The 13,138-nt window shown below is 43.2% G+C and overlaps 1 protein-coding gene across 2 annotated transcripts in view; it reads right to left on the minus strand.

Annotated features, from left to right (window-relative positions):
* The window catches only part of ADCY8 (adenylate cyclase 8), a 123,791-nt gene that overhangs the window by 36,696 nt on the left and 73,957 nt on the right, over positions 1–13,138 (minus strand). Inside the window, exons 8-10 of one of the 2 annotated variants that reach the window (XM_033155867.1) lie at positions 11,531–11,728; positions 4,947–5,047; positions 2,000–2,201 (exon numbers count right to left, since the gene is read on the minus strand). In XM_033155867.1, the coding sequence (XP_033011758.1) occupies positions 2,000–2,201; positions 4,947–5,047; positions 11,531–11,728 (501 nt within the window). The remainder of the gene's footprint in view (positions 1–1,999; positions 2,202–4,946; positions 5,048–11,530; positions 11,729–13,138) is intronic. The other variant, XM_033155868.1, reaches the window with a different exon arrangement.

Here is a 13,138-nt window from a genome sequence, read left to right on the forward strand (position 1 = left end):
GTGCTACTGGAAGGAATTTTTTTTATTTTGTTTCGAATACGGCAGACCAACACGGCTACCTGCCTGTAACTAGTACCTTGTATGTGTATGTATATTTCAGCCAATTGGTCCCTTTTCTGCCTATCAAAAATCCCTCAAAGTAGTTTACAACAGAATAATAACAAATTAAGAAAATAATGAAGCATCACTAGCAAATCTCACTGACAAGATTAAAAATATTAAAATGGCAGGTAAAATAAAAATCACCACAAGGTTTTGGGCAGAAGGAAGATGCAGCACAGGCCAAGAACAAGGGGCGTGTGTCGCCAGGCAGGGTAATGAATCAGAATTGGCATGGGAAGAGAATTAAATGGTTATTATAATATTACTATTACAATTAATTTAATAATTGCCTTCTACACCAACATTTCAAGGTGATTACCATGAGTGTTCATTTCTTAGGGTTTCAGTTTTGTCTTAACTGTATCCGCTGGTTTTGTTGTCTTCAACTGTTTTTAAATTATTTTATGTGCAATAAACCCTTTTATCCAGGCAGACCCTGTTTGGGTTGGTAGAGCTAAGCCTATATGGTGTACCTAAAAGTTGGAGAACCTCCGGAACCAAACAGTGAAAACCAATTTCCTGGTCATGAACAGTTTAGATGTCTGAGAAACAGGAACGTGTCGAAGAATTAAGGCTCTTTGCTAATTCAGTCAAATCTAATTTGGGTTATATTTATACACCTGTCTATGGGAAGCTAAATTATCACAGCTGACTATATGTAGTCGGAAGATAGATTGATAGATTGAAACTTTATTTGCATTAGCCACTAGACATAGCAATAAGATAAAATATGCCAGGGATAGAGCAAAGCAGTTAGCTGTACAAAATATGGTTTTTAAAATTATTGTTATAAAAATGTAAAGGACCCCCGGACGGTTCAGTCCAGTCAAAGGCGACTATGGGGTGCGGAGTTCACCTTGCTTTCAGGCCGAGGGAGCCGGCATTCGCCCACAAACAGCTTTCCAGGTCATGTGGCCAGCATGACTAAACTGCTTCTGGCACAACAGGACACTGTGACGGAAACCAGAGCGCACGGAAAGGCCATTTACCCTCCCGCTGCAGCGGTACCTATTTATCTACTTGCACTGGCGTGCTTTCGAACTTCTAGGTTGGCAGGAACTGGGACAGAGCAACGGGAGCTCACCCAATTGCGGGGATTCGAACCGCCGACCTTTTGATTGGCAAGCCCAAGAGGCTCAGTGGTTTAGACCACCCACACCCCTACAAAATATGTTTACATCAATGCAAATGACAAAATTGACACATGTTCCTTCAGCTGCAGATCAAACATGTGAGCCAATAGGTTTCCTTTTGATTTCTTTTTTTTTTTTTAAAGCTGAGCAATGTTAGAAAGTTAATCAAATAATAGATCTTACTCTAATTGCTCCTGCTAAAAAAAATGCAGTTTTTGCTGTCGCCTGGTTAATCTTGATCTGTCAGAAGAAAGGACAAGCGACCTGGTATGAATAGTAGCAGAGGGCCAAGTAATAATCTCACTCCTCAAACCTTTATAAAGAGTACGGTCTAGAAGTACACGAGCTACTGATTCAATACTGCCATCTGCACATGGACATGAACTGTTTTCAGCGGCATTTTTTTTTTAAAATCGACTCTCCAGTATGGGTCTATATGTAGCTGGAAATAGCAACGTATACTGAGCAGAATAAAGCAAGAGGATTTTCTTTTTCTCTTAAAAAAGATTATCTTCACAAGGGACAAATCAGGCTCCATGTAATCCCACACTACAGCAGACTGATTTCCCCTGATGTTCGACAGCTCTGACTTGTCTGTGGGACAACATTAAAACCCTCCCTTGTATACATGCATTAGAAGCTCCTGCGGCTGAAAAACAAAACAAAAACCTATCCACTGAAATAATAAATCTTCTTCCTCCCCCCCAGCCCTGCCCTGCCCTCTGCCCATCATCAGACACTTCCCGACCCCCTTGGGGGCTTACGATGTTGATGATGGCTCCCAGGAAATTAATCATAATCGAGGCAAAGATGATGACATTCCGGGCCAAGTAAGTCTCGTTGATCCAGCAGCACGTTTTCCGGAGCACGAGAGGCAAGCATTTATAATCCTCCGCGGTTGTGATTAAGACGAGAGCCGAGTGCAGCATAATCAGGATGGAAAACTGGACGATCATCGGTACCATCCTGAGGGAGGAGGAAAAGAAAGAGGATATTGTGAGAATCCATGCGGAGGTGTCTTGAAAGAGGAAGGAGAAGAAGAGTGCTTGGAGTACACAAGTGGTATCTGAAGAAGTGTGCATGCACATGAAAGCTCATACCAATAACAAACTTAGTTGGTCTCTAAGGACGTGGGTGGCGCTGTGGGTTAAACCACTGAGCCTAGGGCTTGCAGATCAGAAGGTTGGCGGTTTGAATCCCCGCGACAGGGGGATTGCTCGCTCCCTGCTCCTGCCAACCTAGCAGTTCGAAAGCACATCAAAGTGCAAGTAAATAAATAGGTACCGCTCTGGCGGGAAGGTAAATGGCATTTTCGTGCGCTGCCCTGGTTTGTCAGAAGCAGCTTAGTCATGCTGGTCACATGACCCGGAAGCTGTACACCGGCTCCCTGGGGCCATAAAGCGAGATGAGCGCCGCAACCCCAGAGTCGTGCACGACTGGACCTAATGGTCAGGGGTCCCTTTACCTTTAAGGTGCTACTGGAAGGAATTTTTTTATTTTGTTTTGACTACGGCAGACCAACACGGCTACCTACCTGTAACTGGAGTACACAATTTTAGGATATGTGGGAGCAGGGAGTTCAAGGGAGTGTGGGATGCTGGCTGGGAGGCAAAAGCTGGAAGAGGGATAGGGAAGAGGGTGGAGGGCAGAGGAAAATAGCTGGGCAGGAATAAGAATTTAAGGAGAGTTTGCTGGATCAGGCCAATGACCCATCTTGCCCAGCATGCTCACAGAGGCCGACCAGATGACTGGGGGAAAAACCTGGAAGCTGGACAACAGTACTCTGGCCACCTCTGATTCACAGCAACTGGTATTTGGAGGAATGGGTTTAGGACAGTGGTTCTCAAATGGGGGTCCGCGAAACCCACCCAGGAGATCTGTGGCACAGATCTGTCAACTGTCTGGGGCATATCATTTTGGGCCCCCGTTGCTCTTGGATGAGAGCACGGTGCCCCAAAACACGTGAGATAGTGGCCAGGCGAGACCGTGGTGCTGAAAAACATGTGGTTTGGTGCGCAGTGTTCTCTTGCGTGTCATGTGACTCGCACGAGAGGACGGCCTGGTTTTGTGCTGGGATGTGTTGGAAGGCATGGTGGCACTATTCACATGACAAAAACTACCACAGAGAGCAGGAGTCCATGGCTAGGCTTTTGAGAAACGGGTCCATGGTACTTAGCTAATTGGGGGCCACTGGTTTAGTAGATTGCTAGTTCTAATTGTATTCAGTTTACTGCGAATTTGTTTTGGTTTTTCCTCAGATAAAAACACTGCTTTTAGCCCTGTTCAGGGAAGTTTTTAATGTTTGATGCCGTATAGTGTTCTAATTTGTTGGAAGCCGCCCAGAGTAGCCGGAGCAACCCAGTCAGATAAATAATAAATTATTCTTATTATAAACCCTCAGCAATTGCCAGTGATATTCATATGTTCCCTGCAAAGAAGGATAGATTCCTGAATAGCTCTGAGAATCGTAGCTCTTGATAGATCATATCCCAATATGCCCTCACCTCCTTACATTCCCACCACATATGATAAAAGGTACCGACACTTTCCTTACATTTCCAACACTTATTATCAGACTTATACACCTTTGCTAGTTTAACTGGGGTGATATGCCATCTATACATCATTTTTAGCATATTTTCTTTTATTGATGTGCATGCCGTAAATGTCATTCCTTCCTTCCAAAGTTTTTCCCAGTCTTCTAGCATGATGTTATATCCAAAGTCTTTTGCCCAATGAATCATCACCGACTTTACTTCTTCATCCCTCAGGTTCTATTCCAACAGCATCTTGTACATCTTAGCAAGTACTTTAAAGTCACTATTTAATATTTCAATTTCAAATTTTTATTTAGTCTCACTAAAACCTGTCTTCTTCATGTCGCTTTTAAACCATGTGGAAGGTCTGAGGGAAGTCACGGCTATGTTAGCCAAAACTGAAAAATGTATGTGAATGTGTATTTTATTTTTTTGTAGTAATTTAGTATAAAAAAAAAAAAAAAATATTTTTTAAAAAAGAGAGAGAATCGTAGCTCTGTGAATGGAAGGATAGGAATCTCCTAACAACTCCCAGCACCCTTAACAAATTGCATTTCCCAGGATGCTTTGGGGAAGCCATGGCTGTTTAAAATGGAATGATACTCCTTCAAATGTACAGTGCTGTCAGGGATTTACTCCTTCCCTTGGATGTTGCTCATGAGTAACGACAAGCCTTTAGGTAAGCTAAAACTATTTATTGTCCATAATGGAATTACAGAGTCGCTGCAGCCATGACTGCTCAGTCAGTTTCAGTTTCTCGGAGTGGCGGGCTTCCGCTCACCCGCCAACACAACCAACGGCTCGGCACCCTAAAATGACGTCTCCGTCTCCTCCTACTCCCCCTCGGCTCATCTTCCTGTCTGTGCCTGACGGTGCTGTGTCTCTGTTCTGTCATCCCCAAGCCTGGCATCTCCCTCTCTTCCGGAGACATTTCCTGACGGGGGCTGGAGGAGGAGGATGAATCTGTAGAGATTATGGGTGGCTGTTCTCTATAGCCCAGTGACCCCCCTTCCCTGGAGGAATCACTATCTTCTCTCCCAGCTCTAGCTTGCTCCTCTCTCTCTCTCCCTGCTCCTCCCGAGTAGTCCCTCTTTCCCTGACAAGTGCATACGAGGCCTGAAACTATTCAGATGGCTGCCCTGCAATACCGTTCAAGAGAAGTCTCTGCCTTTACCTCGAAGAAGGAAGCAAGCTTTGGATCGCTGTGATGAAGACGAGGACCATGAACGCACACACCAAGTTCGACTTGAACACTTCGTCCCTCATTTGGGAATACTGAAATAGAAGAGGGAACGCAGAGGGGAAAGAAATAACTTTAGTCTGCTTTGACAGCTCTGCGAAGAGAGCAAGACAGCTTTGCGAGGCTTCTGGGAAATTAGCAAGGCGATCCGGTAAATTAATTAGCTTCCTAGGGTGAGATTTTTTAAAAATAGGATATATATATATCTCCATCCCCTCAGAAGAAATATGCAGTGGAGGAGATTGTAAATCACCCTCACCAAGGAAGCAAAAGCCGACTGCTCCATCTTGCAACCAACATTTCCTCGCCTGCTTTTTTCTTTTCATATAATGAGTCACATTCAAAATGTTTTTTTGAAAAGGCAACTTCTGCCACTTAAGCCAGAGGAAGATGCTGCAGCCAAAAGGCTGGGGTTGATGGATTGAACACAAAATGACCAGCAAGGAAGGGGATCCATTTGGTGAGGTATCTAGAGAGCAGAGGGGTGTATGTGTTTGGGCTTACGGGGTGCAGCCACCGCTCACTGGAATGCAGGGAACTCAGGATTGAACCATCTGCAGGTGAAGCATGTGTTTGACCCCTTCTTTGAAAGATCGGTAGCTGCAAGAGCAGGTGGAGGTGATTTACACCCACAGGTAAAGGGGGCTTACCAGGGCTGGATTTAGGCTTGATGAGCTACTGAAGGTAATGGGACCCTTTTTATGTCCAGCTGTCCTTTGTCGACAACAAATTGCCGCTGTTTTTTTGTGTTGAATATATGCTGTACGCCGGCTCCCTTGGCCAGTAACGCGAGATGAGCGCCGCAACCCCAGAGTCGGACATGACTGGACCTAATGGTCAGGGGTCCCTTTACCTTTACTAGGTGTGTCATTTGCTCCTCAGCCTCAGGGCTGAGGCTTGGACAGGTTCTGGTCCTACTGGATTGGACTGGAGTACACCTATGTCAAAATTTCTGTTTCCAACATTGGTTTGGATCCAGATTTGGATCCTCTTCAGACGCTCATCTGTGCAAGTTAAATCACGGTATCTCCACCCCTCATCCCTGCCACCTTCTCTGTGTTCATCAGGGATGGTCTGCAGAGGTTCCAAAGCATCCAGGAGCCTCCAGAAGTGCAGGATCTTACCCTGTGGCACTTTTGAGTATATGGAGGGCGTGGGGATGAGGGGTCAGAATGTGCACACTCGTGCACACTCTCCCTTCCTTGCACCTCAATATAATCCCTCTAATTGATTGTGTTTATAGGGCTATAGGTGCAAATAATGCATGACTTGAGACCAGCTTCTTACATTGATTTCTACGGGACCTAGATTACTCTGGATTCAACTCACTGTTGGATCCAGAGTTGCATTATTTACTTATCAAAACTATCTAGGTGATATACAATATCTAGAAAACATGGATCCATATCAGAAACACCCTTCAAAACCAGAACAGAACTGTCATTAAACTTCAAGTCAGGGCATGAACAGAAGAAGGACTGTTAGCTCTTTGGTAAAACATCGGGTTTGCATACAGAAGCTCTGCAGGTTCAATTCCGGGTTGGGCTAGGAATATCTGCAGTCTAAAACCCTGAAGAGCCACTGCTAGTCAGTACGGTAGGCAATACTAAGCTCCATGGACCAGTGGTAAGGAACCTTTCTATGCTTCTAAGAATCTCGTGCGCTTGTCAACTGGCTTTCAGCATGATGCCACTTCTGAGTGTGAAGCATTTGTCTAACTATCGTGGTGACCAAAGAAGAGTTTGGATTTGATATCCCGCTTTATCACTACCCGAAGGAGTCTCAAAGCGGCTAACATTCTCCTTTCCCTTCCTCCCCCACAACAAACACTCTGTGAGGTGAGTGGGGCTGAGAGACTTCAGAGAAGTGTGACTAGCCCAAGGTCACCCAGCAGCTGCATGTGGAGGAGCGGAGACGCGAACCCGGTTCCCCAGATTACAAGTCTACTACTCTTAACCACTACACCAAACCATCACAAACCTGTCCAAATGTCCTCCTCTTGCCCCCCCCCAAGGAATCTCAGCTACTGGTAATTTCCATACTTTGTGGCAATGAATTCAATACATTAACCGTGTGTTATGTGCAATGCTTTTTTTCATCTGTCCTAAACCTACTGGCATTAAGTTGCAACAGATGACCCTGCATTTGTGATACGCCACTTTCATCAACATCAAAAAAGGGGACAAAGGAGGAGGTGGATTGGCATAATATTTTGAAATAATTAGCAAAAGTTAATAGAAATACAATGGATGGTATCCAACTCGCACGCCCCATCAGTGCAATGAGATTTCCTCTCCTCTTCTGCACTCTCTTCCTTCCCCTGATCTGCTCTGGAGAGCTGGGGGAACCCCCAGAAAAGATTTAGGGGTGGGGTGAGGAGAGGGTGAGAATTCTGTTGGGCAAGCAGAAATCCTTGCTAGCGATGGATACAACCCATTCACCAAGTGGGGAAGGCTACAACCAAGTGACGAGTGTCTCTACTCACTCCATCTTTCACATGCTGTTGATGGGCAACTCTCCAGCTTTGTGTTCTTTATATATAAAATACTTATGGACCTTCAAATAGAGGATGCTTTCGAGAAATAACTGTTCCCAGTAGGATACATGGGTACCCGACCCAACACCTTAAATGTTCTGAGAGATGGATGGGTGATATCTGCACCTACTTTCCGTACATCATTCGTAATTCCACAATAAATTCTCTGGTACCCTACGCAGTGTTTAAATTGCAAACTGCCTTGGGTACCTTCACAGGAAGGTAGTACATGAAGACAATATATATAGAATCTATAAATATTCAGAAGATGGCTGTTTATGAACGATTATTAGGACAACAACAAAACAACAACAAAAACCCATTGCTGTTGGGAAATTAATCATGTTAACATACCCCAAACACATTGAATGATGACCTCTGTTTTATTGGCAGCTGCTATGCTGGAACGGGAAAATTTCTAGGATCCCAAGGTGTAAGGAAACAAGAAGTCCGTCAAATAGCAAAGTTCAGCCAACTAACTAGAGCCAGTACATGAAGGGACAGCCATAAGATCAGACAGAAATCTAATCTTATGGCTGATTGGCAACCTTATGTCGACCTTTGGAGGGCCAGACATAATTTTAATAGCAATTGTTTTGCTGCACTGTAATACACTGAACCTTAACACACTTAATATGTGAATTGTCTTGGCATGATGGTGTTTTTTTAATGTTTTTGAATTTATATAGGATGTTGGCTTGGTAAAAAGAAGAAAAGAAAAAGAAGATTGCATTTCTGGGGACATGGGATGGGTAGAGAGTTCTGTTGGATCACATCAAAGTCCAGAGTCAATGTTCCCATGGTGACCAACCAGCAAGCAGGACCGGAACTCAACAGCAGTCATCACTTGTATGTAACTCCCAGCCTATTGACATCAGGCAGGCACCCTCAACTTTTTGGTGCCTGCTGAGACAAGCCTACCCAGATATGTGGAACATTGTCATGTGTTTAAATGACAGAATTTTGGAAAATTGGCAAAATGTCTGGATTTTTGTCCAGATTTTTACTTCTTGAAATAAGGCATCCCTAAAATAGCTGTTTTAAAACTGTTTGCACTGGTGATTTTGTTGTTTAATCCTTTATGCAAACCGCTTTATGGTTGTTGTTGTTGTTTTAATAGTCACATAGTCTGAGAGTGAAGGGAGAACCCAGCTCCCATCCTCTCTGGACAATGGTTGTGCAGCCTAGGGTGAATAACAAGGAATCATGGGAACTGTTGTCCAACAACCTCTAGAGGGACACAATATCCCCACCCCCAGAGCTAGGGGAACAAACTTTTTTTCCTGGCTGTGGTGCATATAAATTGACTAGGAGATGCTTCTCCCACCATTTAGCTCTTTGGGCAGACCCTAACCCTGTATTTAAAGCACATCCAATGCACACATAAAACACGTGACTTCCCCCTGCCCTGAAGAATCCTGGGAACTGCAGTTTCCTCCCTTACGGGGGTTCATTTCCCAGCTTCCTTAATAAACTACAGTTCCCAGGTTTCTTTTGGGGAAAAGTCATGTGCATTGGATGTGCTTTAAACATATGGCATGCCAGAGAAAACTGCATTTTTATGCGCCAGCAGGCTCCTGTTTAGATACAGAAGTTAGAGGGGGAAGCTGGTGACCTTAGGACAGGCACTCCCCACCCCCAGGAAAAAAATAGCATTGTCAGGCAACGGAAGCTTAATGCAGCCAGTTTACAACGTGGTTCAGCACTAAGTGGTTTGAAGCCTTGTCTTTTCTGATGGGCAAGTACTGGATTGATGCCAAAATAACTTGGCTCCCAAGAAAGCTGTTCTATTATAGACATTTAACCCAGCTAAGCTTTCAATTGCTATTTACGGTTTGTCCTTTTTCTTAAAAAAGAAAAGTGAGAGAGGGAGAGAAAAAAGAATAACCATTATGATCTGGCCAATGTTGCAAATTGAATTGCAGTCATACAAGGAAGAGGAGAAATTAGATAAGCTGACATGTTTGCAGGTCTGCGGTTATTATCCGTTTCCCGAAAAGAAGAAGAAAAGAAAGCGCCGTTATTTGATTTTCTTTAAGGTTGCTTTCCCTATTCAGCTTGTTTCCAGTATTTCGGAAAATAATGGGATTAAGAGTACAAGGGGCACTTCCGACCGTGGAGAGTGAGACGCCTTACGACAAGGAACGCCTCTTGGAAACCCCCACCGAAGCCAATGGGAGCTTTGTTCAGCTGGAAGATGCTTGGACAAGCGATGGGGGAGATGCAACTCTATGAGTCTGCCTACATCAGTCTCATAAGCCTAAAATTAGAGGTGTATTGCTTCTCATGCTGGGAGGCATTAATGTTTGGAGCAAGGCTTGGAGAAAGATACTTTGGTGTGAAAGGATTGTGGGCTTCATCCAGTTCCGGTACTAAAAAGCAAACTCCGAGGCCTAGGCTCAGCATGTGCTCATGGAAGCACCACATTCAAACTAAGTCCTACTCAGAATAAAACCCACTGAAATAAACAGGCCTGAGTCCACGTATGATCATTGTTCCATATCACCCTATCACCATTGCTACTAGCTTGGGGTTCTAATAATATGCCAGCAAAATAGACCCAAAATCATACACAAGGGCACCGTTCTATAGAACAACCATGGGAAGGAGTGATGGAAGGCACAAGACTGGAACAACTACACATTAATGAGAAGATGTTTACAATAAAATAGACAAATATATATATATATATTATAATCCTTTTTTCCAAAGATCTTCCTCAAGTCTGGCCTGTCTATAATTTTGGACTCTTGCTCTTGGAATTGAGTCGCTTCCTTGGAGAGAATCGATTTTCCCTCATTCTCCTGACCTCGATGACAAAGTTCCTCCTATCCCTAGAGCTAGGGTTTCAACCCATCTAGACTGGCCAGTCATTTCAATCTCAAACCTTTATTGGCATATAGGCTGTCCCAAAAATAATTTGAAAAAAAAAACCACCCTGCAAAATTCTCATCTAACAATTAAAATTCTGTAATTTGCTCTGGTCCATGGGATCACAAAGGATTGATAATTAACTGTTGCTGTTTTCTGCTAGCTAACATGTGAATGTTTAACTTTAGATCATATGGGAGGCTCTTGAATTGCAAATTTGCGATCTTGGAAGGGTGGTGGTTGAGTCTTTGTTCCCAAACTCTGTGGAAGTCAGGATGTGTAAATGAACCATCTCCAGTGAGTGAATACAACTCCAGTCAAAATGGAGGCAGTAGGGAGAGACAGACCTCTGATTTTATATCTGCTGGGAGTATTCCATATTTTATAAGAAGCTGAGCCTGTGCTGGGCTTGTACATGATCTTATGCCTATTTTGAATGTATCATTTACTTCGTCCTGTTTTGAAGAAAGCTCTGCAAGTAAAGCTTTAATCACAATTATGGGCCTCCCAAAAGGAGTCTGTTTTTATGCATCCTGTTGCTTTAAGCTGCACAATATTAGTATCTGAAATAAATCTCAAGTGGCTTGTTTGCAGTGGCTCTTTGCTTCTATGCTCCTGCCCACCCCTTCCAAAAGAGGCTTCTGAATCCTCTCTCCACCCTTTAAAAATGACCACCAGACTACAGTTTCATACATTTGTGGAAAATATATAGTTATGGCCCATTGAATGTTGGTGAACATTCCAAGGCAGCCATCGGTCAAAAAACCCCTTAGCACATTGTTACAACAAAGGTGTCTCACGACTTCCAGAGCAGAAAAAGCAGAGATTTATTTATTTATTTACGCCAATCTCTGTCCCTCCTCACCACTTTTTTTTTTTTTAAATATCACAGTGCTTTGGTTGCCTTGAAAAGCTTAGTCACTTCTTGCAGATGGGGTTTCCTGGCTCTTAAATTGAGTCATCACACTTATGCAACTACAAGAACTGCAATGCTTTTGAATGGTTCTCGGATCAGTCTGGGGGAGAGGGAAAAATCAGAAAAGAAAACCCAAAATCAATGTCATCTTATTCACTAATTCCAAGACAAAAACATCTATCAAGACTCAGCTACCTTATGCTCCAGGCTAGAGTCTTTAAACATCAGGGAGAAAGGCTTGATATGCTCTCTTCGCAATTTATCGCCACTCCGCAAGTCGATGGTGTGCTCTATTCGCTTGTTAATTTCCTCAGGCCCAGACTGGACATGCAAAGCTTGTGCAAGATGGTTTGGAAGCAGATTTATTGAATTTCTTGTTAGGGCAGCCAGAGTCTAGGGGGAAGCACATGCAAAAAGAATAAACCTGCTAGTCCCCTTTGGATTAAAAATGCAATCTTTTTTATTTTATTTTTTGCTTCTTCTTATTCTTTTTTTTTTTTTAATGACAGCATCCCATGCAATTCATTCACCCCCCACAGTTTTAAAAGTAAAGGTCTGAACCACAAAATCCACACAAGTAAAATAGGCAGAACTGCTTTGATGGCATGTTTTCAATGGGTTTTGAAGCTGGCAATTCCATTCGTCCATCAGTCATCTGTCCATCTATTATTATTATTATTATTATTATTATTATTATTATTATTATTATTATGAATTGCTGTTAATAAATTTTGAAGGAATACAACTGCACACCATCCAATAACAAGTTCAACCCATCAAAACAATTTCCAAAGCAGGGGTGTGGGGAAAGAGCATGTGTGGTATGGAATATATGGTCTGACCCGATATAAGGAAGCTACCTATGTTCTTATTCCTTTTGGAATAAGACAACATCTTAGCTTGCTGTTGTCTGCACTAACAGCAGCTCCACAGAATTTCAGAAAGCAGTCTTTTCCCAACCTTACCCGGAGATGCCGGGGATTGAACCTGGGTCAAGGGAGAACAAGGTGACAACCCTCACCATCTCATGATCATGGGGGGAGTGGGAAAGGGCTCAGATCCTTCATGGGCAACAGGGGAGAACCTCATGGGCACCACTGCACCCAGGAGCACCAGATTGGTGACCCTTGTGCTGAAGACTCCGCATGGATTGATATTGTGGCTACAGCCATATGGAATAGGAAATGTATAAACCAGCAAGATTGAATGGCTGCCTAGTGGGGATTTGCTTGTACATAGGGATACGGTTTCTCCTCCCCCATATAGAATAATATTTTCTGGGAAGCTGTGTGGTCCCAGCCACTCAAACATTACTGGGCTGCATTCACAGAAAGGCACTTTGGATTGGGGATATTACTGTGCACGATGAACCAGGTCTACAGAATTAATGTATACTTATTAATTTCATACTTATCACCACAACTATATCTATCTCTACTGCTCAGATGTAAGTCTAGCACTGAAGACCTACTCCTAAATAAGTGTACGAAGGGTTTCAGCGTACGAATGCCGCTATTACAGAACACACACACACACACACACCATACATTGAAAAATTAATAGTAGCAGTAAAAAGATAAACTGCTACAATATACAGGTGAACCTCGAAAAATTTGAATATCGTGGAAAAGTCCATTTATGTAAGCAATTGTTTTCATTAGCTACTGGAGTTTAATATACGAGATAGACTCATGACATGCGAAGCGAGATATGTCAAGCCTTTGCTTATTATAATTGTGATGATTATGGCGCACAGCTGATGAAAACCCCAGAGTTGAAATGGTTAATTTGGGTTTCTCATCA

The sequence above is a fragment of the Lacerta agilis genome, chromosome 7 (genome assembly GCF_009819535.1).
Source record: "Lacerta agilis isolate rLacAgi1 chromosome 7, rLacAgi1.pri, whole genome shotgun sequence".
NCBI classification, from domain to species: domain Eukaryota; kingdom Metazoa; phylum Chordata; class Lepidosauria; order Squamata; family Lacertidae; genus Lacerta; species Lacerta agilis.